Source organism: Camelus bactrianus, chromosome 18 (assembly GCF_048773025.1).
Source record: "Camelus bactrianus isolate YW-2024 breed Bactrian camel chromosome 18, ASM4877302v1, whole genome shotgun sequence".
NCBI classification, from domain to species: Eukaryota; Metazoa; Chordata; class Mammalia; order Artiodactyla; family Camelidae; genus Camelus; species Camelus bactrianus.
This window is the reverse complement of record NC_133556.1, coordinates 22,711,959-22,739,336: the sequence shown is the minus strand read 5'-3', so window position 1 is coordinate 22,739,336 and position 27,378 is coordinate 22,711,959. Positions and strand designations below refer to the sequence as shown.

General features: G+C 45.8%; 1 protein-coding gene and 3 pseudogenes across 4 annotated transcripts in view; 3 read left to right on the top strand and 1 right to left on the bottom strand.

The window, feature by feature from the left end:
• The window catches only part of ABCC6 (ATP binding cassette subfamily C member 6), a 68,608-nt gene that overhangs the window by 22,531 nt on the left and 18,699 nt on the right, over positions 1–27,378 (bottom strand). For 3 of the 4 annotated variants that reach the window (XR_012500347.1, XM_010961094.3, XM_074346287.1), the window contains 8 exons: positions 25,621–25,713; positions 9,236–9,439; positions 8,525–8,671; positions 6,869–6,956; positions 4,450–4,525; positions 2,650–2,776; positions 2,308–2,484; positions 108–275 (listed from right to left, as the gene is read on the bottom strand). Coding sequence is in view for 3 of the 4 variants with exons in the window: in XM_010961094.3 (XP_010959396.2) it covers positions 108–275; positions 2,308–2,484; positions 2,650–2,776; positions 4,450–4,525; positions 6,869–6,956; positions 8,525–8,671; positions 9,236–9,439; positions 25,621–25,713 (1,080 nt within the window). In the remaining variant the exon portion in view is untranslated. The remainder of the gene's footprint in view (positions 1–107; positions 276–2,307; positions 2,485–2,649; positions 2,777–4,449; positions 4,526–6,868; positions 6,957–8,524; positions 8,672–9,235; positions 9,440–25,620; positions 25,714–27,378) is intronic. The other variant, XM_074346288.1, reaches the window with a different exon arrangement.
• LOC141573955 (NADH-ubiquinone oxidoreductase chain 1-like) lies at positions 10,416–11,854 on the top strand (annotated as a pseudogene).
• Positions 17,262–18,149, top strand: LOC141573907 (cytochrome c oxidase subunit 3-like; annotated as a pseudogene).
• LOC141573906 (cytochrome b-like) lies at positions 23,578–24,812 on the top strand (annotated as a pseudogene).

Below are 27,378 nucleotides of genomic sequence, written 5' to 3'. Positions count from 1 at the left end.
TTACAAAGAGGAAGGTTGGACTTGATGAGGGTGGTGGTGAGACAGACTTGGGTTAGGACTTTCTCTGCCTTTGACCTGTGACCTCTGACATATTTTCCCAAACTTACCTTTCCCTGGAGCAGCCCATCAGGCCCGATGACCTGGTTGAAGACATGCTGGCCAACATGGGCATCCAGGGCCGCTAGGGGGTCATCCAACAGGTACACAGCAGCCTTCCTGTACACAGCCCGGGCCAGGCTCAGCCGCTGCTTCTGGCCCCCAGAGAGATTCATGCCCTGTGACCACAAAAGAGAGACAGGGACCTGGGTCTATACCTGCTGGGTGAAGCCAGTGTGATGGGGGCTATGTCTGCTCAGCAGAGTGACCTACAGCTCACAGTGCCTGTCCTCCAGAGCCACCTCCAGCTTGAAACACTTGCTCTCAAGCCAGCATTCCCCCAGCCTGGTTCCTTCCCTTCCCAGCCAAGCTTCCTGGAACTGTCTGCACCACTTCTCCCTCCGCTTGAGTCTGGCTTCACTCCGTTTCTCCACTGATATAGCCTTCCTCGAGGACACCAGTCACTCTCCTGTTGCCTAATCCAGTGGTAGCTTTTCAGTCCTTATTTTCATCCATTTATTTGTTCCTTCCACTCATATTTGCTGCATCGCTATTGTGCACCCAGCAGTGGGGACACAGTGATGAATAAAACCCTGTACCCACTCCCATGGATCTTTCACTCTAATGAGGGTGGGGTGGGAGACAAATAATCAGTAAGCAAACAAGTGAAATACATCACCTGTAGGATGGTGTTATGTAGAATAATAATAAAGCAGGGAAGAATAATAAAGCAGGGAAGCGTGTAGGATGTACCGACGTAAGCAGGGTTGCTGTGCTGGGTAATGTGGTCAGGGAAGGCCTCTCTCCACTAAGAGACTTGACGGGATGAACCATGTGGACTCCTGAGAAAGAGCTTTACAAGTGGAGAGAACAGCAGGTGCAAAGGCCTTGAGGTGGGGAGCATGCTTTGGATTTTCAAGGAACATCGTGGAGATCCATGTGGCTGGAGAGAAGCGGGAAAGGGGGAACATGATGGGAGATGAGTTAGAAATAACTGGGGGTCAGATTGCAGGGGATACCTTGTCAGTGATGGTCGGGACCATGGCTTTGACCCTGAGGGAATGGGGAGACCCTGGAGGGTTGTGAGCAGAGGAAGGACGTGAACTGACTGACGTTTGAACAGAATCCCTTTGGCTGCTGTGCTGGGATTAGCCTATCAGGGGTGAGGACAGAAATGAAGAGGGCAACCAGGGGCTCCTGCAGCCATGTGGGGAGAGTTGATGGTGGATGGGACCAAAACATTCTGGGTCTGACTCAAAGGATTTGCTGATGGATTAGACGTGGGTGTAAGAAAAAGAGAGGAATCAAGTATGACCCCAGGGTTTTGAATCTGAGCTCTATAAGGACAGAGATTCCATCACCTGGGATGTGGCAGGTTGCGGGCGAAGGGGCGGTAATGGGAAATCATGTCTGGTTTAGGATGTGACCCAGCTGGACAGACGCAGAGGGCAGCGGGCACCCTGTTCCTCCTGAAACACCCTGCCCTTGGCCACATGATGCCTCATCCTCCTCCCTAGATGTTTCTTCTCAGCTGCTCTTCCTGGCTCAGCCCACACAAGGGCTGCTCCAGACCCTTTCCCCCTCCTCTTCTCTCCAGAAAACCTCACCCATTTATGTAACTTTAACTCCCACTTTTCCACTCTCAATTCCCTAATCTAGGGGTCAGCAAATGTTTCCTATACAGGGCCAGATAGCAACGATTTTAAGCTTTGTGAGGCCTCTAATCTCTGTCACAGCTGCTCATCTCTGTCCTTGTCATGCAAGAGTAGTCAGGCACCACAGGTAAAGGAATGTTCGTGTGGCTGGATCTCAATAAAACTTTATTTACAAACCCAGATGGTGGGCCGGATTTGAACGGTGGGCCATAGTTTGCTAATCTCCACCCAACCCATAGCTCCTGTTTATCGGACATCTCTGCCCAGACCCTTTGGTGAGGTCCAGAGAGCAGAAGCAATCTGACACAGAAAGGCAAGGCAGACGCCTGCACTGCCTCTTTCCCAGGTGTTGGAGATTCCCTTACCACCAACCCCTGCCATGTCTCCCTGCCTCTTCTCTGTCTCTCTTTTAACCATTCATTCACTAATGACTATTTATTGAGCATCTGCTATGCGCTTGGCCCTGAGCTGGGCCCCCATCTCCCCAGTGTCCCTCCCAATGCACCACCCTCAGCCACAATGCCTCCCTGTCCCGGGAAGGCCTTGAGACCCTCACCTGCTCCCCAATTTGGGTGTGGACTCCTGCGGGGAAGCTGTCCACGTCTGGCCACAGGGCACAAGCCTCCAGGACCCTCTCCAGCCACAGAGGGTCTAGCTCCTGACCGAAGCACACGTTGTCCACCACGGACATGTTCTGGACCCAGGCTTCCTGGGGCACGTAAGCCACGGGACCCTAAAACACAAGGAGGCTGATGGGGACGGAAGTGGGAGCAATGCTGGAAGAGTGATGGGAGCTGGGCTCTGGGTGGTGGTGGGAGGGGACGGAGCCTGGCTGGGAGGTATGGAGGAGTGGGGAAGGGGGAGTCTTTCAGGACGAGGGGTGAGGGCTGGGCCTCACCTTGATGCCCACAGAGCCCTCCACCTTTGACAGTTCCCCGAGAAGGGCAGACAGCAGGGAGGACTTTCCTGCGCCCACGGGACCGACGACAGCCAGCAGGCAGCCCTGGGGCACAGTGAGGTTGATCCTGGCAACACAGAAGGGGCAACGTGTCCCTGGGTAGGACTCAGCCCAGGTCTGTGCAGAATTGGTGAATCCCAGACAAAGCCGGCCTTTCCTGCTGGTGACTCACTCAGGGGGTCACTAAAAGGATGTCTGGGGGCAATCCTTCCCTCTCCTGATCCTTGTCTGGTTATGCAGGCAGCTATGCTGCCCAACGCACGTGCATGTGATCATACCCACACACCCATGCACACCACTCAAGTGCACACACTCCTGAATGTTCCCACTTACTACATCACATAGGCACACACGTACACAGATGCACACATATGTGCACACACTCACACGTCATACAGATGCATACCCTCACACAAGTACACACGCATATGCACATTGCATGCGTACCACACACGTGCACACACACATGCACAGACATATTCACCCCAGTGCATGCACACACATACTCTCACTCTGCCCGTGCACACACATACCTCTGCACGCACGTACCTGCACTCACACAGTTTGTTAGGGTTGGGGGTTAAACCAGCATCCCCTCTTGCTCAGGTTGTTTCCATAGGCTCCTCACCACTCTCCTTGCTTCTGCCTTCGCCCCCCCACCCCTGTCCACGTCCCGCAGCCCGTCCTCCACACAGGGTCTGAGGGGCCTGTTCAAACCCAAGTCAGACCATGACACTCCCCTCCCGAAGCCCTGAGTGGTTCCTGTTTCACTCAGGGTAAAAGCTGAGGTCCTGACAATCATGAAGGACAACCAATGTCCCATTGCTTTGTCCCTCAGCTGCACCCACAGCCACGCTGACCTCCTGTTTCTCAAACACACCTGGGGGATTATACTCTGCAGGTGTCATTTGGCAACATCTAGAGATATTCCTGGTTGTCACACATGGTCGGGGCTGCTGCTTGTGGGTACATACTGGGGGGGGGGGTGCTACAGTGCACAGGACAGCCCCCACAACAAAACTATCCAGCCCCAAATGTCAGTAATGCCGAGGTGGAGAATCTTGGGTCTAGACATACTCCTGCCTCAGGACCTTTGCACTTGCTCTTCCTACTGCCTAGAAAGCTCTTTTTCTGGACATTTGCAAGGCTCATCCCTTTCCCTGATTTTGACCTCTGTTTAAATGCCAGGCCTTTCTTCCCTGCACATGCCCCTCCCTCGACATCACACTCTGCCCCCTTACCCTGATTTCTCGTTTGTGTGGCTCCCCCAACCCCATCAGAACATCAACCCCAAGAGCCCAGGGCCCTCGTCTGTTTTCTTCACCCTATTCCCAGTGCCTAGAACAGGGCCTGGCACATGGCAAGTGCTCAATAAATACTATGAAATGAGTGAAGGACAATCAACACAAATACGGCCCAGGGTGTTTTCTTTCCTTTCAAAGGGAGTTTTAGGGTTGGCTGGGGTTTTCTGCCGCAGAGACCCAGCCAGAGAGTTGGGGGCTGGAGATGACAGTGATCTGGGGACTGACACAGGAGGGGCAGCTGACGAGGCTAGGCCCTGGGCCACGCCTCCTTTGGTGTCACCTTGTCCAGCATGGTGATCAGAGCAGTGTCACCTCCCTGATGGGCAAGGCTCAGATGCCCTGTTCCCCTTCCACTGGAGCTTTTGCTTTCCCAGCTTCCCCACCCCACCTTGTCAAATGTCAGCAAGAAGGTGGTTACCAGGGAAGCCACGTGTACCTGTGCAGGCAGGGAGGGCTTTCCCGGGACCAAGCAAAGGTGCCTTCCTGTACTCTGATGCAATCCTCTCCGGCAGCTGCAGGGCATAGAAGTCCAGTTATACGAGATGCTCCAAGAGACCCCAGGCGGCAGGAGATCTCTCCCACTAAACAAAACCGTCCCTCTATTCCCTGGCTTGGGTGTGACCCTGCGGTGGTCACATTCTCTACCTGACAGATGGGAATACAGTATTATAATTCAGGGGTCGGCAAACCATGGCCCAAGGGCCAGATCCTGTCTGCTGCCTATTCTTGTAAAGTATTCTTAGAACACAGCCAGCCTCATTCATTCCTGTATTTCTGACTGCTTTCACAAAGGCAGAGGAGACCAGCTATGACAGAGAACACAGGGCTTGGGAAGCTGGCGTATGGACAGGTGGGTCCTTTACAGAAAACATTAGTGGGCTTCTGGTACAACTTATCATCCGATCTGGGGCTTTGGAGGGTGAAGGGGGCCTTATTAACTTCACTGGGACCACAGGTGTAACCAGGGGCATATGGTCTCCCTCCATTTCTGGGTCTCAGATAGTTTATCTGCATAATAAGGGAGGAGCCAGATTACTGGTCCTGGACCCTGAATACACATTTAGAATCACCTGGAAAGATTTTTTTTTTTTTTTAAAAACACAACGGCTCAGCCCAAAGCAATAAATCAGAACCTCCTTGGGGGTGAGGCCTGGGAATCTTACATCTAATAAGCAGTTAACACCTACTGACACCCACTGGGCTGGACGGTCTCTAGGGGAGGGTTGCAGACAACACGCAGGACGCTCAGTTAAATCTGAATTTCGGATGAACAATGAGGACTTTTTAAGGATAATAATGCCCCCACATACTGCTGGGATATACTTATACTAAAAAAAAAATGATCCTCTGTGTCTCTGAAGTTCAAATTATTATTTGTGAATCTGGTTACTCTGGGGGGCTTGTCCTTTCCTAGCAGTCTGGGGGGTGGGGATGCTTCTCCATTTCCCCATCTGTGAAATGGGGGTGGGTCGCAGAAGCAGTGACCCCAGATGCCGTGGGGAGGGAGCATGAGGTCACCACTACGGACAGCACTTTGAATGTGCTGGCTCGTGGTACGTGCTTGGTCAACATTAGCTGTTGGTGTTTGTATTAATCTCACGGTCCCACATCTTTGGGGGAAGAGCAGGGGCTGGGATGAGGTGGGGGAGAGCGAGGCTCTGGCCCCGGGCAGGTGACCAAGTGTGTCAAACTCATGAGTCAAACAGCACTCAGGGGTCTCTGGTCCAGCATCCAGGGGGCCCTCCTGTGGGGATAAAGGCACGACACTCCAGACCCTAAGCTATCTATTGGACAGCTCTGAGAGCCGGGGGCCTGCTGTGTCTCGGGGGCCCTCAGGACAGTCCCTCTGGAGGTGGGGCACAGCAGTGGGGAGCAGAGGCCAGAAGCATAGGCATTACTGCCCAGGGCCACACAGCCAGGAGAGGCAGGCCTGGAATTTTAGCCCAGTGCCCAGTTCTGAACGCTCGCATCACACCGACTTAGCTGAACAAAGCTGCGCTCAGCTGAAAATGGGCCGGAGCTGGAAGTAGCCTCAGAGACACCAATTTGGGGTTATTTAAAGGCCTCTTTGCTGACTTCTGTGGGGTTCTCCCTAAGTTCTAATAATACAAAAATGCACCGGAGGCTGATGCTGTGCAGGGCCATAAGTGTGACGCTTCAAAGGACTCAATGAACCCTCGCCACAATCCTGTCATCATGTCCATTTTGCAGATGGGAACACTGAGGCTCAGAGAGATTAATAACTGGCCAAGGTCACCCATCTTGGGGTCAGTGCTGGGGCCGGAATTTGCATTCAGGCACAAAAGTCACAGGATATACTTTTAACCACCATGCAGGTGATTCTGAGATAAGCGGCTCAATGCTTCCTTAGTTACAAGGGGAGGGTCCTGACCTGATGACGGGTGCCCCTCCCACTGCAGCAGCTCAGTTTACATCACAGCCCTGGAGGTGTAGGGTTAGAAGTGGACAGGGCAGGCAGGGAAGCCCAGATCACCTGAGCTTGGTGAGTCTCATCATAGGATGGTCCTCGTCATTGCTCTGACTTTGTTTTCTGGCTTGATGAACACACTGCCTGGACTTTCGGCACAAGGACAAGGACCTGGTCTGTTAGAGTGTGTGCTACTACACACCCACAGTCACACACAGTAGGTGCTCACAAGTAGTCGCTGAGAGACCGGCAGAAAGAAGCATCTCAGTGCCTGTTTCCAAGTTACACGGTGGATGGCATGGTCCACACACACCATCCCATTGCCAGCAGACCCCCGTGGGGACCCTGGAATTCCATTAGTGGGAAGGGGGAGCCCTGCTGGTCCCCTCATCCCTCCCACACCCCTTCTGGTGAACTCAGCACTCACCACATCTGGAGGGACTTGAGTCCACGGCCCCAGGGTCAATTTCTTCCAGGCAGAGGAAGGTGGCCAGGCGGTCAAAGGACACCCGGGCCTGGGGACACCAAAGTCCCAAGTCATCCACACCAGAAGAGCAAAAACAAAACCAAAATACAAAAACTCAGACTTCGGGTGTTGGGTGTCTCAAGACGGTGGGAAAGCTTCCTACCTACCAATCCCCATGCATTTATAAGGCACCAGCACAAAGCCTTCCAGGTCATGGAAAATGTTGCACGTGGGGTTGGTGACAACAGAGGTGGTGACCCCATACCTCCTGGCTCCTGGTTAGCATAACTGGAAGGAGCTGGGAGAGGTGATCAGGCAGGCTTACTGACCCTGGCTGATTCACAAGGGGAAGCAAGTGCCAGGCTGATGAAAGGCAGGGCATTTCTCTTATCCCACAGCTGGCTCCTTAATTCCAAGGACATAGTCCTACAACAGGACAATTTATGTCCCACAACTGCTGGCTAAATCCAAGGACATACCCCAGTATCTCTTTCTTTGTTATCTCTCTCCCCCTGAAGTTTCTGTTTCAGGGCTGAGCTCCAGGGGAGAGAAGAGCCACTGGTAGAAGATGATTGGCACCACGGGAGTGAAGACAATGACGGCTGAGCCTTCCAATAAAAGACCCCGCGGCCCCATCAAGGGCTGGAGCCGTCTCTACCAGCCACCTGGCTGACGGCTCCCCACACGCATGTTTTCTTTTCCTCTCTCTCTCTGAGCAATAAAAACTGCTCTTTTTGATTCAGTTTGTCTCTCTGTCTCTGTTGAGAATCCTTTCTCAGTCAGCGGGCAAGAACCCACACATTTGGGGGAATCTTCCAATTTGGGGGTCCCTCTATCTGATAACAGGTCCAGCTGCCATTCTGCAGACCAGACCCAGGAAGCAGATGGTGGCTTTTCCCATAGCGTCATCTGGCCTTTATCAGGAATGATTCCAATCTTTATCCACCTGGGGGCGCTCTCTCCACTCCCAGCCCCAAACCCATCTTCAGGGATGAAAGAGGTGAGCATTCAAATAGGGATGGCTTAGAAACATTCCCAGACATAGAAAACAAACATAGAAGGGGTGAACTGAGAGTTCAAGATTTGCAGATACTAATATATACAAAATAGATAAACAGCAAGTTTATACCATACAGCACAGGGAACTATATTCAACATCTTGTAGTAACTTATGGTGAAAAGGAATATGAAAATGAATACATGCATGTTCGCGTATGACTGAAGCACTGTGCTGTACACTAGAAATTGACACAGCATTGTAAACTGACTATACTTCAATAAAATAGACATGTATACAAAAAAAACCCAGATATGAATGGCTCAGGTAGACAACTGACTTCTCATTTTCATCACAACCAAGGAGGCACAATGTAAATTGAGACAGTGAAGGAAGAGAAATGAAGTGAAACTGATCTGTATAAAAAGGGAACCAGAATGAACTTCTGCACAGGGAGTTGCTGGGTCCGTGAGGCTGCCTATGTTGAGGATGTCTGCTGGTGTCTTTCCCTGCTCCTCCGCCCTCCCACCTCTCTCCCCACTCCGCTCCATTGCTCCAGCACAGCCTTCTGCATCCCTGCAAGGCTCCTGCAGGCCAGCGTCCCCTCCCCGCTGCCTCACCTGGACGACGGAGTGGATGGAGAAGGGCAGGAAGGCCTGGGCCTTGTTGAGGATGTTGAGAACTGTGAGAGTCACGAAGGCTTTCTCGGCGTCCATGGCACTTTCCTCGGCCACCAGAGTATGGACAGTAAACACAACCAGTGCCACCTGGGTGGGAGACACAGGTGGTAACATTGAGCGGCTAAGCGTGGCCAGGGAAGGCAGGCCAGCCGCTGTATCTCCAAGGGTCCATGTGGCCACGCCTGCCATGTTGGAATGGGTTCCCCTCCACCCAGATCTCCCCCCAAATTCTGCTGTTGATGGAGTTGTTTCTAAGTATCAGAAACTCTTGGTTCCAGGCATTGAGGGACATCACAGTTTTCCATCTTGGTAGCATTTCTGTGGTTCTAGACATAGGTGAGACTTGTGACTAGAATCTCTGGGAGGATGACTCTGGGGAACCCCGGGTATCAGCAGCACTCCAGGGCTCTAGGTACTGCGGTTCCAGATGTCGCTAGGGGGTGGTTCCTGTCCTGGGCTTCGTGGTGTTTTGGTTCTAGGTGCCGTTGAAATGATGGTCACTTGCTGTGACAGTCCCTCTATGTGATGGTCAGTGTGATGGTCACTTGGTGTGATGGTGACCCTGTGATCCTATATGGGGAGCCGTCATCCCCCGGCCCCAGCACTCCCTCCCCCAGCCCACGCTCTGCAAGGAGACCAGAGTGACATCACCAGAAATGTGGACAACTGGAAGGACACAAGAGACACTGAGAAGAGGAGGCTGGAGGTCCTCAAGGCGCCCAGCTCCTGGGCCCGGATACGCAGGACTCTGTCCAGAAAGGCTCCCTCCCAGCCGTGGTACTTGACCGTCCTCACGTTCCTGAGGATGCAGCTGGTGAGCCGCGCCCGAGCATCCTTCTGCCTCATTTGCTCTTCCTGGGACCGGAAGAAAGAAGAGAGGAGAGGATAGGGACAAGTCTAGAATTCTCCTTCCTGCCACATTCCCCCTTCACCAAATCCTGCTGATTCTATGTCCAAACCAGGCCCCAACTGTCTTCTCTCAGCATCTCTGTCCCTATAGTCCTGGTCCAAACCACAGTCATCTTGCACCCAGTCCTCTGCAGGAGCCTCCTCCCTCCCGTCCCTCTTATGCCCTCATCTCGGGTGGTGGAAGGTGCCCCCAAAGCCCAGGGAAGAAGTGGAGACCTGAACCAGCCTGGGTGTGGTGCCGCCTGGAAGGCTTCCTGGAGGTGGAGGTGACCCAAGTTACATTTTAAATGACGAGGAGGTGCTGAGCAAGCAGAGAATGAGTGGATGGAGGGGGTCATGATGGGGAGGACGTCCAGTGTGGTCAGAGGAGGGGATGGGGCTAAGACGAGGGCACTGGGCTGGATCACGCTGGGACTTGAAGTCAGGCAGAAGAGTCTGGGGGCCACCATGCTTCACCATGGAGGGGCATCGTCAGGGGGCAGGTGTGTGGACAATGTCTTAGGGAGGCCCAACGGGAGGCCAGAGAAACAGTCTCTGTGAGACCAACCTCCCTCCCTCCCCACCTCCATTAGGTCATAGGTATTTACTGGGCACCTCTGTGTGCCAAGCACGATTCTAAAAGCTGAGATGACATCAGTGAGCGTCCCTGCGGCTGGGAAGCTCTGAGTCTGATGAGAGAGACAACACAAGGAAGAGCCAGGTGTGTCCCCCAGCAGGTGACAAAGTGACAACAAACAGGGTAGGCAAAGGAGGTGCGCTGCAGTAGGTGGACGGGAGGGGAGCGAGGGTGCTCCTGGCAGAGAGAACAGCAAGAGCAAAGACGCCCCTGCCCCAGAGTGGGGCTGGTTAGGGTGGCAGAGCGCAGTAATAAAGGTTGAAGTTTTATGCAGTTATCAGAGGTTCAACTCCTCTCCCTAAGAAAATGTTTATAACCAACACTCTCTCACTCTTCGTCCCAATCCTCCTAGCTGGGGTCCTCCTCACACTGATTAAATGAAGAGTCCTAGGCTAAATGCAACTCTGGAAAGGACCCAACCCTGTAGGACCCTTTGGCTACTACAAACTATTGCCGACGCAATTAAATTATTCACCAAAGAACCACTGTGACCAGCCACATCCTCCATCTCCACATTTATCACTGCACCAATCTTAGCCCTAACCCATGAACTCCCCTCCCACTTACCCTACCCTCTCATCAACATAAACTCAGGGCTGTTATTTATACTCGCTATGTCAAGCCTAGCCGTCTACTCCATCCTGCGATCTGGGTGAGCATCCAACTCTAATACGCGCTACCAGGGGCCCAACGAGCAGCAGCACGAACAATTTCATAGGAAGCAACATTAGCAATCACCCTGCTATCAGTGCTTCTCATCAATGGACCTTTTACACTTTCAACATTAATCACAAGAACACCTAAGAACGATTTTTCCCAGCCTGACTCCCAGCCATTGTATGCTTTATCTCTACCCAAGCACAAACTAGTCAAGCCCCCCTGGACCTGACAGAAGGGGAATCAGAGTTAGTATCTGGAGTCAACAAAGAATAGGCAACAGGTCCGACTGCCGGGTTTTCCCTCGCAGAACATGCCAACACTATCATAATAAATATCTTCACCACGATTTTATTCTTCGGAGCGTCTCCTAATCCTCACACACCAGAACTGCATATGGCCAACTTCCTCGTTACAATGCTTCTATTGACAGTGTCCTGCCTATGAATTCGAGCATCCTACCCACGATTCCAACAGGATCAACTCACACGTTTATTATGAGAAAATTTCCTACCACTAGTATTAGCCCTATGTATGTGAAACATCGGATCACCCATCCTAACATCAAGTACCCCCCCGCCACAGACATAAGAAATACGTCTGACAAAAGAGTTCCTTTGATAGAGTAAATTACAGAGGTTTAAGCTCTCTTATTTCTAAAATGATAGGAATTGAACCTACCCCTAAGAATTCAGAATTCTTCATGCTACCATATTACACACTATTCCAAAAGGTTGGCTGAATAAGCTATTGGGCTCATACCCAAAGAATGGTGGCTCACCTCCTTCCTGTGCTAATAAATCCAGACGTCTTTCTAATTATGCTAACCACTATTATTTCCGGAACCACAATCGTAATAGTAAGCTCATTGATGACTTATCTGAATCGGATTTGAAATGAATATGTTAGCCATTATCCCATTTTAATAAAAAAAAAAAAACTAACCCAAGAGCCATAGAAGTGGATGCACTGAGTATTTAACACAAGCTACCACATCAATACTACTCATGACAGCAATCGTTGTTAGTTTACTTCACTCCGGCCAATGAACTATCACAGACGTCTTTAACCCAACAGCATCGACACTGATAACAACGGCTTTAGGAGTAGCCCCTTTCGAGTGCCCGAAGTAATACATATAATCTAATCTTACTAACATGACAAAAACCTGCACCTCTATCAGCACTCTGTTAAATTTTACCACCCATCCGCCTACATGTACGATTAACAATAACCATCCCTTCCATTATAATTGGAGGATGAGGTGGAAAAACCAAACTCAATTACGAACAATTACAGCCGACTCATCAACTGCCCACCGAGGATGAACAACAGGCATCATGCTGCGTAATCCCACCGTAACAATCCTATACTTACTAGCTCTTATCACAGTAACGCTCTGTTCCTACCATTCGTCCACAGCTCAGCCACAACCATGCTATCATGGTCTCATCTAGGAAACAAAATGCCCATTATCACAGCCTCAATTCTGACTGTCATGTTATCAACAGGAGGTCTCCCAGCCACAATCAGGATTTATGCCTAAAAGAGTAATTATTCAAGAAATAACAAGAAATTATAGCATTATTCTACCCACACTAATAGCCATTACAGCACTACTTAACTTATATTTTTATATACGACTAACATATGCCACAGCACACTAACCATGCTTCCCTCAATAAAGAATACGAAAATAAAATGACAGTTTGATACGCAAAACGATTAATTCTACTGCCAGTACTAGTAGTAACTGCTACACTACCATTACCCTTAGCACCAGTACTCTCAGTACTGGACTAGGAATTTAGGTTAAACCAGACCAAGAGCCTTCAAAGCTCTAAGCAAGTATAATTTACTTAATTCCTGCCCATTAAGGATGGCAAGATTCTACCCTACATCAACCGAATGGACATGAAACACTTTAAGCTAAATCCTCACTAGATTGGCAGGATTACACCCCCATGGAATTTTAGTTAACAGCTAAATACCCTAGTCAATTGGCTGCAATCTACTTCTCTGGCCGTCAGGAAAAAAAAAAAAAAAAGGTGGGAAAAGCCCCGATGGAATTGGAGCTGCTGCTTTGAATTTGCAATTCAATCTGTTAATTCACCACAGGACTTGGCAAAAAGAGGGCTTAACCTCTGTCTTTGGATTTACAGTCTAAAGCTTACTCAGCCATTCCACTTACGTTCTTAAACCGCTGATTATTCTCAACACATCACAAAGATAGTGGAACCCTGTATTTGCTGTTTGGTTCTTGAGTGGCATAGCAGGCACTGCCCTAAGCCTAAGCCTGCTTAGATCCCTGCTGAGCTGGGTCAGCCTGGAGCAACAGGGGGATGAGCAAATCTTCGATACAGTTTTAACAGCTCATGCATTTGTATTTTTTGCTATTAATACTACCACTCCCAGTGCCAGCAACCGGAATTACTATTGTGAATGAAAAGTACTGCCAGCCGTATCAGTAAACAGAGGGTGCTGTGGCCATCAAGTCATCAGCCACACATACCACCCCACTGCAGTCAGCGAGAGGGAACGCAGGATGCAGACAAGCAGGCAGCCCCGCCCTGCCTCTGATGCCACCCCCAACCATGCACCCTGAGGGACTCAGAATGTGAAAGAACAGAATACTGGCCCTAGGCAGCTAGGTGCACAGCAAAGGAATGATTTCCATGAGCCCAGACCTTTGCACCTTCCCATACATAGAGAGGCGCTAAATTCCTTAACTTGAGGTATCTGGTTTTCTCTAACAGTAATCTTTTGATGTTCAGATTACTCGGTCTTTGTTGCAAAAACTCCTATATACCCTGGCTTCTACCTTACCACTTTGGTACAGTCCCTTAGAGTGATCTGAGAGGCTGTGTTCTGGGCTCCAGTCCTCAGGAAGTCTGCCGAATAAAACATAACTCTCAACTTTTAGGTTGTGCATTTTATTTCAGTCGACATTATGCTACTGAACAGATCAAAGTCTGAATACAACCCTTTCTGATCCTGCAGGGGGAGGAGACCCTATTCTATATCAACATTTATTCTGATTCTTTGGACACCCCGAGGTTTCCATTCTTATTCTACCTGGTTTCGGAATAATCTCACATATTGTGACCCATTATTCAGGAAAAAAAAAAAAAAGAACCTTTTGGATATACAGACGTGGTGTGAGTTACAATATCTATTGGCTTTTTAGGGTTTACTGTATGAGCTCATCACATACAATAATAAATCACAAGGAATCGAACTCTCTTCAGTTGGTTTCACAGGTTCACAGTAGGCATGGACATTAGCACATGAGCACACTTCACATCAGCTACTATAATTATAGACATTCCTACAGTATGTATTTAGCTTACTAGCAACCCTTCACAGAGGCAATATCTAGTGATCTCTCATTATATTATGGGTCTTAGGCTTTATTTTCCTTTTCGCAGTAGGAGGTTTAACAGGCATTGCATTAGCCAGCTCATCCCTAGATTTCATCCTTCAAGACATGTATTTTGTAGCAGCGCAATTCCACTATGTCTTACTGTTACGGAAACGACAGGCCAGCCAAGAAACAAGCACCACTCGGAGGGTTGGAGTACTCAGATTTATTACACTGGCGGGCTCAGAGGGGCTTCTGCTCCGAAGCTCTGAGCACCTCCAAGACGTGCGCATGAGGTTTTATAGGGTTAAGTACAAGCTTGGGGTATTCGGCCAATAGGCATGGAACAGCTTTAGCAACATCATTATCACAAAAGTAGAGGCAGTGAGGCAGCAAATCAACATTTCAAGGCCAGATAGGTCTCTTTGAAAATCCAGCTGGCTAGCAAAAACATGAACAGGGAATCAGCAAACTGACACTTATTAACTTAGATTTATGAGTTAGCCCAGCAGAACTCAGATCAGTAATCCGACACTTGTTACACTTAGATTTGTGATTTAGCTTGTTAGCCCAGCCGGGCTTTTCCTTCACATTACCAATAGGAGCTGTATTTGCCATCACAGGGGGCTTTGTACATCGATTTCCACTATTCTCGGGTTATACATGTAACTCAACATGAGAAAAAAATTCATTTCATAATTATATTGGTGGGTGTAAACATAACCTTCTTCCCACAACACGTCCTTGGCCTTTCTGGAATACATGACGATATTCTGACTATCCGGATTGCATATACAACATGAAATATTATTTCATCCATAGGCTCATTTATTTCATTAACAGCAGTAATACTGATAGTTTCCATCGTATGAGAAGCATTCACAACAAAGCGAGAAGTCCTAACAGTAGGATTGACTACCACTCATGTGGAATGATTACACAGAAGCCCTCCACCATATCATACGTCTGAAAAGCCCACCTACATCAACCTAAAATAAGAAAGGGAGGAACTGAACTCCCTTCAGTTGGTTTCAAGCCAACAGCATAACCATTATGCCCTTCTCGATAAAAGAGGCAGTTGTAGAAATTTACATAACTTTGTCAAAGTCAAGTCATAAGTGAAAATTCTATATACCTCTATGGCATCCCCTTTTCAACTAGGCTTCCAAGATGCAACATCACCCATCATAGATGAATTATTACACTTTCATGACCAAACGCTAATAATCATATTTTCAATCAGCTCTCTAGTTCTCTGTATTACTTCACTCATGCAAACAACTAAGTTAACACACACAAGTACTGTAGATGCACAAGAGATTGAGACAATCTTAACAATTTTACCAGCTATTATCTTAATCCTAATTGCCATCCCCATTACAAATCTTTTACATAACAGATGAAATCAATAATCCTTCTTTAACTAGAAAAACAATAGGCCATCAATGTTACTCAAGCTGTGAATATACAGACTAGGAAGACTTAAACTTTGATTCCTACGTGATGCCAACATCAGACCCAATACCAGGAGAATTATGATTACTAGAAGTAGATAACTGAGGAGAACTACCAATAGAAATAAGAATCCAAATACTGGTCTCATTCAAAGATGTCTTGCACTTGTGAGCCATCTCTTCACTAGGCTTAAATACAGATGTGGTTCCAGGGTGCCCGAATCAAATAATGCCAATGTCAACACAACCAGGTCTGTCTGTATTAACAGAGAACGCTCAGAAATTTGTGGATCCAATCATAGCTTTATGCCCATTGTCCTCGAATTAGTACCATTAAAATATTTTGAAAAATGATCTGCATCTAGAGCCTAAATTCATTAAGAAGGTAAATAGCATTAAATTTTAAAGTCAACAAATGGGAGTGTAAATCTCCCCTTAATAATATGCCACAGCTAGATACATCAACATGATTTATTACCATTGTATCAATAATCCTAACCCTATTCACTGTATTTCAACTAAAAATTTCAAAATATACTTATATATCAAATCCAGAACTAAAATCAAATGAAATACAACAAGTTACCCCTTCAGAAACAAAATGACAAAAATTTATTTACCTTTCATTATACCAACCATAACAGGACTCCATATTGTAGTCTTTAAAAAAAAATTTTTTTTTTTTGGTGGGGAAAGTAATCGGTTTATTTATTTATTTATATTTAATGGAGGTACCCAGGATTGAACCCAGGACCTCATGCATACTAAGCATGTGCTCTACCACTGAGCTGTACCTCCCCATCCTTATAGTCTTAATCATTATATTCCCGAGTATATTATTCCCTACATCTAATTGACTAAATCAGTAATCATCTTATTTCTATCCCACAATGATTAATTCAACACACATCAGAACAAATAATAGCTAACCATCACTCTAAAGGACAAACGTGAGCATTAGCACTTATATCACTCATTCTATTTATTGGCTCAACAAACCTACCAGGCCTCTACCACACTCATTTACCCCCACAATTCTCAGTAAACTTGGGCACAAGGCGGCTTTCAGCTTTTCACTGCTGAGTATTATGCTGGCTGTAGGTTTGTCAGAAATACCTTCTATTATGTTGAGATATGTTCCCTCTGTACCCACTTTGGTTAGAGTTTTTATCATAAATGGGTGTTGAATTTTATCAAATGCCTTTGCTGCATCTATTGAGATGATCATGTGATTTTTGTCCTTTCTCTTGTTGATGTGGACATGTATACAAACCACCCCCCCAAAACAAAAAAACCACCTTAGTCATGGCAACCCCTCTATGAGCAGAAACTGTAATAACGGTTCTGCCTTAAGACAAAAGCATCACTAGCCCATTTTCTGCCCCAAGGAACACCAGTTCCCTACCTCTATGCCAGCAATTATTGAAACCATCAGTTTATTTATTCAACCAATAGTCCTCACTGTACGATTAACAGCCAGTATTAATTACAGCAGGCCACCTATTAATTCACTTACCTAATTGGAGGAGCAACCCTCGTGCTGATAAATATTAGCACTGCCACAGCTTTCATTACAGTTATTACCCTTATTTTACTAATTATTCCTGAATTTGCTGCAGCCCTCATTCAGGCCTATGTGTTCACATCACTAGTGAGCCTTTACTTACACGACAATACATAATGACCCACCAAGCCCATGCGTATCACATACTAAACCCAAGTCTCTGACCTCTTACAGGGGCGCCCTCAGCCCTTTTGATGACTAGTGGGTTAGTTATATGATTTCATTTTAATTCAATATGAGTACCATCACTAGCCCTACTGACCTACACCCTAATGGTATACCAGTGATGATGGAATAGCATCCAAGAAAGCACCATGCAAGGTCACCGTACACCAACTGTTCAAAAAGGACTTTGATGGAATGGTCCACCAGAAGCCCTCTTCTTTACTGGCTTCTTCTGAGCCTGCTACCACTCAGGCCTTGCCCCTGCACCTGAATTAGGTGGATGCTGACTGCCAACAGGTATTTGCCCCCTAAACCCATCAGAAGTACCACTTCTTAACACCTCTGTCCTACGAGCCTCCAGAGTACCCACCACAGCCTAACAGAAGGTAATCGCAAACACATCCTTCAAGCCCTCTTTATCACAACCGCCCTCGGTGCTTGCTTCACATTCTTATGAGCCTCAGAATATTACGAAGCACCTTTCACAATTTCAGAGGGTGCATAGGGATTAACATTCTTCACAGCAACGGCTTCCATGGCCTACGTGTAATTATTGGCTCTACTTTTCTAGTTTGCTTCTTTTACGTCAAGTAAAATTTCACCTCACACCTAATCACTGTTTCGGATTTGAAGCCGCTGCTTGATACTGACATTTTGTAGAGGTAGTATGATTTTCCCTTGATGTCTCCATTTATTGATGAGGCTCTTGTTCTTTTAGTATTAATTAGTACAACTGATTTTTCAATCCATCAGTTTTGGTATAGCCCGAAAAAGAATAAGAAGAAGAAATCTCAAACTGGTGTTGTTTACAAATATAGTATTAGCCTCACTGCTTGTATTCATTGCACTCTGATTTCCTCAGCTAAATATTTATAAAGAAAAAACAAGCCCCCTATGAGTGTGACCCTATAGGATCAGCACACCTATCTTTTTCTGTAAAATTTTTCTTAATTGCTATTAAATTTCTTCTCTTTCATTTAGAAATTGCCGTTCTCCTGCCTCTACCAGGAGCATCCCAAACAAATCACCTAAAAACAATACTCATTATAGTATTACTTTTAATTTCACTGTTAGCAATAAGTCTAGCCTAAGAATGAACTCAAAGGACTTGAACGGATTAAATATAATTAGCTTAAACTAAAAATAATTGATTTCATCTAATTTATAAAGATACATGCACTCCAGTGTTCACAGCAGCACTATATACAATAGCCAAGACATGGAAGCAACGTAAATGTCCATCAACAGGTGACTGGATAAAGAAGTTATGGTATATTTATACAATGGAATACTACTCAGCCATAAAAAAGAATAATGCCATTTGCAGCAACATGGATGGACCTAGAGATTATCATTCTAAGTGAAGTAAACCAGAAAGAGAAAGAAAAATACCATATGATGTGACTCACATGTGGAATCTTAAAAAAAAGGAAAAAATGGACACTGTGAACTCATTTACAAAACAGAAACTTACAGACATAGTAAACAATCTTATGGTTACCAGGGAAAGGGGTTAGGAAGGGATAAATTTGGGAGTTTGAGATTTGCAAATGTTAGTCACTATATACAAAAATAGATTAAAAAAACAAATTTCTTCTGTACAGCACAGGGAACTATAGTCAGTATCTTATAATAACCTTTAACAAAAAAGAATATGAAAATGAATATATGTATGTATATGCATGTCTGGGACACTGTGCTATACACCAGAAACTGACACACTGTAAGTGACTGTACTTCAATTTAAAAAAATAATTGATTTCAACTCATTAGATTATTAATTCATAATTATCAAGTGCCTTCAGTATAAATATTACTTTAGCATTTACAGTATCCCTTATAGGACTTTTTTTTTTTGGTAAGGAGAGGGGAGGTAATTAGGTTTATTTAATTTACTTATTTTAGTGGCCGTACTGGGGATTGAACCCAGGACCTTGTGCACGCTAAGTACGTGCTCTACCACTGAGCTCTACCCTCTCCCCCTCTTATAGGACTATTACTATATCAGTCCATCTAATATCCTCCCTACTATGCCTAGAGGGGGTAATATTATCACTATTTGTTATAGCAACCCTAATAAACTTAAATACACACTTCACTCTGGCCAGCATAATGCCAAATATTCTACTAGTATTCGCAGCCTCTGAGGCTGCACTTGGACAATCTTTACTGGTAACAGCATCAAATACACATGGCACTGATTACGTACAAAATCTTAATCTACTGCAATGCTAAAAATGATTAGCCCAGCTATATTAATACTGCTAACTTGACTATCAAAAAATAATATAAAATGAATTAATTCTATAGCCCACAGCCTACTAATTAGTCTCACCAGCCTTCTTCTGCTCAACCATTTCAATAATAGCCTTAATTTTTCACTAGTATTTTTCTGACTTTCTATCAGCACCCCATCAACTCTAACAACACGACCGCTACCTCTAATACTTACCACCAGCCAATTTTACCTGCCCAAAGAATCCACAATCCGAAAACAACTATATATCACTATACTAATTGTACTGCAAATATTCTTAATCATCACGTGTACCGCAACAGAGCTAATTTAATTCCATATCCTGTTTGAAGCAACACTAGTTTCAACGCTAATTATAATTACTCGATGAGGTAACCACACAGAACGACTCAACGCAGGCCTTTTTTATTCTACATGCTAGCAGGATTCCCGCCACTTAGTTGCGTTCGTATATACCCAAGAACACCACAGGCTCACTCAGCTTTCTAATAATGCAATACTGAACTCGAATAATACCAACTTCTGATGGCATATTCTCCTACAACGAGCATGCACTATAGCCTTCATGGTAAAAACACCCCCGTAAGACCTTCACCTCTGACTCCCAAAGCGCATGGAGAGGGTCCTATTGCAGGATCGACGGCCCTGGGGCTGTTTTACCCAAACTCGGTGGCTATGGTACATTACGGACGACAACAATTTAAAATCCACTAGCAGGCTTTATAGCCTACCCATTCCTTATACAATCTTTATGAGGAATAATTATAATCAGTTCCATTTGTCTCCATCAAACAGACCTACAATCATTCATCGCACATTCCTCAGTCGGCCACATAGCACTAGTAATTGGAGCAATCCTCGTTTACACGCCGTGACACTGCAGAGGGGCTACGGCCCCAGTAATCGCACACAGATTTGCATCACCCAGATTATTCTGCCTGGCAAACTCAAACCGCGATCGCATTCACAGTCGAACAGTGATTCCAGCCCGAGCCTTAGAAACGTTCCTTCCATTCATAGCAACGGGATGACTGCTGGCAAGCCTGAACCCAGCGTTACCCCCAACAGTCAACCAAATGGGAGAACTACTTGTAATCATATCCTCATTCTCATGATCTAACATTACCATCATTTTCATGGGAGTTAACATAATAATTACCACCCTACACTCCTGATACCTATTAATCATGACACAATGAGGCAAACCTACTTATCACATTAACAACATCACAGCATCGTTACCCGAGAACATGCCCTCATGGCTCTCCACATGTTACCCCTTCTACTCATCACTCAACCCCAAAGTCATTTTGGGGTTTATAAACTGTAAATATAGTTTAAGAAAAAAAACATTAGATTGTGAATCTAGCAATAGAAGGCCAAAACTTCTTATTTACCAAAAACGTATGCAAGAACTGCTAATTCATGCCCCCCCTATTTAACAGTATGGCTTTTTCAAGCTTTTAAAGAATAGTAGTAATCTGCTAGTCTTAGGAACCAAAAAATAGGTGCAACTCCAAACAACAGTAATAAATCTACTGGCCTCCTTCTCATTACTCACACTATTCACACTAATGCTCATAATCACCGCCTCCAACATCTACAAAAGGAATCTATATCCATCCTACGTAAAATGCACTATCGCATGCACCTTCACCATCAGCCTAATTCCCACAATAATATTTATTTATTCTGGGTAAGAATTATCTCAAACTGACACTGAATTACAGTCCAAACTTTAAAACTATCACTTAGCTTCAAAATAGACTATTTCTCAAAGGTATCCGTACCAGCTGCACTGCGCGTCACGTGACCCATTACAGACTTCTCAATATGATCTATACACTCAGATCCCAACATCGACCGATTCTCCAAATATTTACTTCTATCCCTTATCACAACATTAATTCTTGTCACCGCCAACAGTCTCTTCCAGCTCTTCACTGGATGAGGAGTTGGGATGACGTCCTTTTTATTAATCGGATGATGACACGGTCAGATACAGCTGTCCTCCACGCAATCTTATGGAACCACCTTGGAGATACCAGATTTGTTACACCAACAGCCTGACTTTTATTTAACCTAAACACAAGGGACCTCCAACAAATGTTTATACTTACCCAAGACTACCCTAACCCACCCTGAATAGGACTTCTCCTGGCTGCGTCTGGAAAGTCCGCCCAATTCCGCATCCACCTTTGACTCCCTTCAGCAACAAAAGGCTCCAGAACAGAACATAAGGCTCCAGTCCCCACCCTCCTCCACTCAAGCACAACAGCAGTGGCAGGTGTTTTTCTGTTCATTCCATCTTATTCTTTAATAGGAAATCATAAAACCATTCAAACTATGACACCATGCCTTGGAGCGATGACCACACTCTTTAAAGCAATCTGTGCACTTACCCAAAATGATAGTTTAAAAAAAAAAAACAAAAAAACTGTTGCCACCTCAAGCCATCTAGGCCTCATGAGAGTAACAGTCGGTATTAATCAGCACTACTTGGCATTTCTCCACATTTGCACACACGCCTTCAAAGCCGTCCTGTTTGTATGCTCTGGATCTACTAGTCACAGCTTAATCGATGTATAAGACGTCCAAAAAATAAACAGGCTATTTAAAGCGATACCTTTTATCACAACCTCCCTCATTACCAGCAGCCCCGCACTAACTGGAAGACCACCCCTTACAGGCTTTTATTACAAAGACCTTATTACTGAAACCACCAACACGTCTTCTACCAGAGCCTCCTCCCTCACGGCTGTGTGCGGTATCCGCAGTATCTTCAATGCACCCCTAGGACGCCTCGCTTTCCCACACTAATTGTAATCACTGAAAACAACCCCCTTCTAATTAACGCTATCAAATACTTACTAGTTGGAAACACCTTTGCTGGTTTTCTCATCTCCAGCAGCATTCCCCCAATAACAATTCCACAAATAACTACACCTTAGTATCTAAAGTCAGCTGCTTTCACAGTAACTATTTTAGGCTTCATTCTAGCATTAGAAATTAACCTCAGGGGGACGGTACAGCTCAGTGGTCGAGTGCGTGCTTAGCATGCACAAGGTCCTGGGTTCAATCCCCAGTAACTTCATTAAAAAAGCAATAATAATAAATAAACCTAACTACCTCCCCCCCCAAAAGAAATTAATCTCACTACCCAAAACCTAAAATTCAATTATCTGTCAAGCTTCTGCAAATTCTCCAACCTCGTAGGATATTTCCCCACTATTATACACCGCTTTTCACCATATCTGAATGTATCAGCAAGCCAAAAATCAGCATCACTCCTACTAGATATAGTTTGACTACAAAATATCCTACCAAAATCCACGGCCCTTGTGCAAATAAAATTTTCTACTCTAGTATCAGGCCAAAAGGTTTCAAACTATATTTCCTCTCTTTTCTCATCACCCTAACTCTAAGCATAACTATTTAATTACCACGAGTAATCGCCAAAGTATCAACTACCCCAATAAGCAAGGCTCAGCTGGTAAGGATCACCAATTACCCTAACTATATAGCGATTCCCACCGCTTCCTCACTAAAAACTCCAGACTCACCTGTATCATTAATTGCCCAGTCCCTTATTCCAGTAAACTGAAACACAATCCCCACCTCTTCATCTTTCAAAACAGAAAGAACCATAACAGGTTCCATTACCAATCCCGAAAGAAATGCTCCCTGCATGGTTTTATTAGAAACCCAAACCTCAGGATACTTCCTAGTAGCCACAGGTATTGTATAACCAAATACCACCACCATCCCTCCTAAATAAATTAAAAACACCATTAAAACGACCCGCCAAAACTCAACACAGTTCCACCACCAACACCACCACTCTATCCAAGTCCGCTGTAAACAGGTGAAGGTTTGAAGAAAAAAAACAACCAAAAGACAAAAATAGTACTTGAAATAAACGAAATGTGTGTGATCATTATTTGTCCACGGAATCTAACCATGACCAATGATTTGAAAACCATTGTCGTATTTCAACTATAAGAACATTAATGATCAACATCTGAAAGTTACACCCACTAATCAAAACTCTTAACGACGCATTTATTGATCGATCTTCCTGCTCCATCAAATATTCCATCCTGATGAAACTCTAGCTCCCTATGAGCCGTCTGACTAATTATACAGATCTGAACAGGGTTCTTCCTAGCAAAGCATCACATGTCAGACACAGCGACCGCTTTCTCATCAGTTACACACATTGTTCGAGACAAGAACTACAGGTGAATTATACAACATCCACAAGCAAACGGAGCCTCCATTCCTGTAGGATGAGGCTTATATTATGGGTCCTGTGTTCTCCTAGAGACATGGAATACTGGAGTTATCCTCTTGTTTACAGTAGTTATAGCACTGATAGGTTCCATATTACCCTGAGGACACACAGGCATCACCAGCCTCCTCTGAGCAATTCCATACATTGCCACCACCCTAGTGGAATAAACCTCAGGTGGCTTCTCAGTAGATAAAGCAAGCCTTGTGCGATTCTTTGCTTCCCACTTTACTCCACCCTTTATCATCACAGACTTAGCAGATGTCCACCTCTTACTCCTTCACAAAACTGGCTCTAAAATCCCACAGGAATCTCATCCGACATAGATAAAGTCCCACTTCACCCCTATTACACAATTAAAGATATTCTAGGTGCTTCATTGGTAGTACTAGGACTATTAATACACGTCCTGTTTTCACCCGATCTGCTAGGATCATCTCACCCAGACAATTATACCCCAGCTCACCCCCTCAATACACCCCCTCACGGTAAACCGGAGTGGTGTTTCCTATTTGCATAAGCAATCCTACCATCAATTCCCAACAAACTAGGAGGCATGCTAGCCCTTACCCTTTCCATTTTAATCCTAGCATTCATGCTAATACTCCACACACCTAAACAATGGAGCATAATATTCCAACCCCTTAGCCAACGCCTATTCTAAATTCTAGTAGCGGACTCATGGACACTAAGTTGAATTGGAGGAAAGCCAGTCGACCCCCCATTCATTGTTATTGGACAACTAGCATCCATCTTACATTTCCTTTTAATTCCAGTGCTAATTTCAGTAGCAAACATCACTGAAAAATCGTCTCTTAAAATGAAGTGTCTTCGTAGTATATTATATTATCCTGGTCTTGTAAACCAGGAGACCAAGACCGGAACTCCCTAAGCTTCAGCTCCACCCTCAGTACCTGAAACTGAAATTCTTTTAACTGTTCCCTGACTTTTTGCTATGGGACATTCACAGAGCCCTTAAGTGCTATCCAAGTATTAAAACAGCACCCTTTACCAGCAAATGGTTATGTAATATGTGCATTTTATGTATGACCACATCCATCAATCCGTACATAGTACATCATATGAATAACCATGCATCAAACTACCTGCCGCATGCATCTAAGCATGCACATTATAGTACTGATATTACACGGTACATAATGTTATTAATCTTACATAGCACATTAAGTCAAATCACTTCCAGTCAACACGTGTATCATATCCAATAGACCAGGAATTTAATCAGCAAGCCGCGTGAATTCATCAACCCACTTAGCAGGTGTCCCTCTTTTCGCTCTGGGCCCATTACCTGCGGGGGTTTCTCCAGATGAACTTTATCAGGCATCTGGTTCTTACTTCAGGACCATCTCACCTAAAATCACCCACACTTTCCTCTTAAATAAGACATCTTTATGGACTAACTGCTCATCAGCCCACACTCATACATAACTGCGATTTCATGCATTTGGTATTTTTTTAATCTTGAGAGATGCAGCATCAACTCTGCTGTAACACAGGTAAACACAGGCAAGCTGAACTTCGGTTGAACAATACTGACCAACATCATCAATTAGAAGGTGTTAGTTAGCCAACGGTTACGGGACATAAGGAAAATCTGCACACACGTACACACGCTCACACCAGGCGCCCCCTCCCCTCCCCACTGCCCTGCACCAGCGCCGGTCCCAGGCTCCCCACCCCCTGCACCCTACACTCCCATCCCGCTCCCTGCCTGGAGTGTCCCTTCTTCCAAATGCCAAACCTGATGGTGATTCCTCTTCTTGGTGATGAAGAAATTCAGGGGGAGGAGGCCCAGGAAGACAGCAATGGCGGTGAGGGCAGAGGGTCCTAGAAGCTGGAGACAAAAGAGGGCAGGATGTCACGAGACACCTCCAGGAGCCCAGCTGTCAGTACTGGGGGGCAGGGCTCAGACTTGGGTTCTAAGGTAGGAATGTGTCAGGGAGACCAAGGCTCAGGACGCTCCTTAGAAGGAGCTACCTGCGGAAGGAGTGCGTCTACGTGGGGGGAGGGGCCTAATGACGCAACTCACGTGACAGGGTAGGGGGCGGGGTCAGACTCAAGACCCCAGGCATCCAGGTGGGCAGGGCTGTGCCTGGTGAGGATGGTGAAGTCAGCCTCTGGACTCAGGATCTGGGTTCAAGTCCTGAGTCTACACTTACCCGGTGTGGTCTTGGGCAAATCACTTACCCTCCCTAAGCGGCAGTTTCCTCATATTAAATGGAAATAGAGTTGTTCTCACTGCTTGTCATACTTAAGTGTTGATGTCATACAATCAATCAATTACTATCCTAGTCTCCATTTCATCCCCCCTCCCCAACCCCGCAAGGGCCGTCAGATTTACATATTCAACTGCAAATAAACATATTTAACTGTTGGCCCAGTTAAATTTGAATTTCAGATAAACGGCAAATAAGTTTTTAGTATACGTAAACAGCAAGTGAGTTTTTAGTGTAAGTATGTCCCATGCCATGTTTGGGATATACTTAATTCTAAGAAATTCTTCCATTTATCTGAAAGGTGGTAGATAGGATAAATGACTTTTAAGTGGCTGTGATTTGAGATTCCTCCAGAGGTCAAATGGGCGCACTCTCTAGACAAGCCCCAGCCCCTCTCCAATCCGTGGGCCTCCGTTTCCCCTTCCAGCCCTTAAAAATGCTATCTTCTAATCTTGAAACCCTAGCAAACCAGCTTGTTTCATTTGTGCAGCAATAGGGCCACCTGGTGGCTAAATGCAGAGGTGCCCAGAAAGCAAACACCAGCCTACAGCCAGGGCTGGGAGAATTCAAAGAAACGCGAATAGAAGGTTAAACTCTCTCTGGCAAAAATGCTACAAATGTTAACTGTAGCAATCCCCATACCAACCCGTCCCCCTTGACCAGGATCTCATGGTGACTTTCTGATGTCAGGGACCATCTGCTATGAGGCCAAGAAATTGACAGGTGTGTGGTCTGCAGATTCACTTGGATCCTAGGTCCACCTGCATTAATTGCCCTGCATTTCCCCCAGTGTCCTTCCTCCCTCTCTCCCTTTCTAATAATAACAGCTAACACTTATGTGATTGCTGAGAACCTGCTGGATGCTAGGTCCTGGACTACAAGGTAGCAAGTTAGAAAGCATCCAGGCCCTGTGCCCTTACAGGGTGGGTGGGAGTAGTAGCCATGGCGCTATTGCAGTGAAAACACACAGCTGTTATTTTGAAGTATTCCACACTCAATCAACACACCACTGATACACCCACCAGGGGTCCACAAGCCACGGCACCCTGGCCAGATCCCTCCACCCGTTTATGTGCGGACCTCGAGCTGTACAAAAGTTGTTCAAAGCTTTTCCATTTTTAAATGATGGAAGAAGATTGAAGAAAATCAAACGAAGCAGATTTTGTAACGTGAAAATTAGGTGAAATTCACACTTCAGCAACCATAACGGAACACCACCAGGACTGTTTGATTAGTATTGACGATGGCTGCTTTTGCAGTAGGGCAGAGTTTTGAGAGAGACC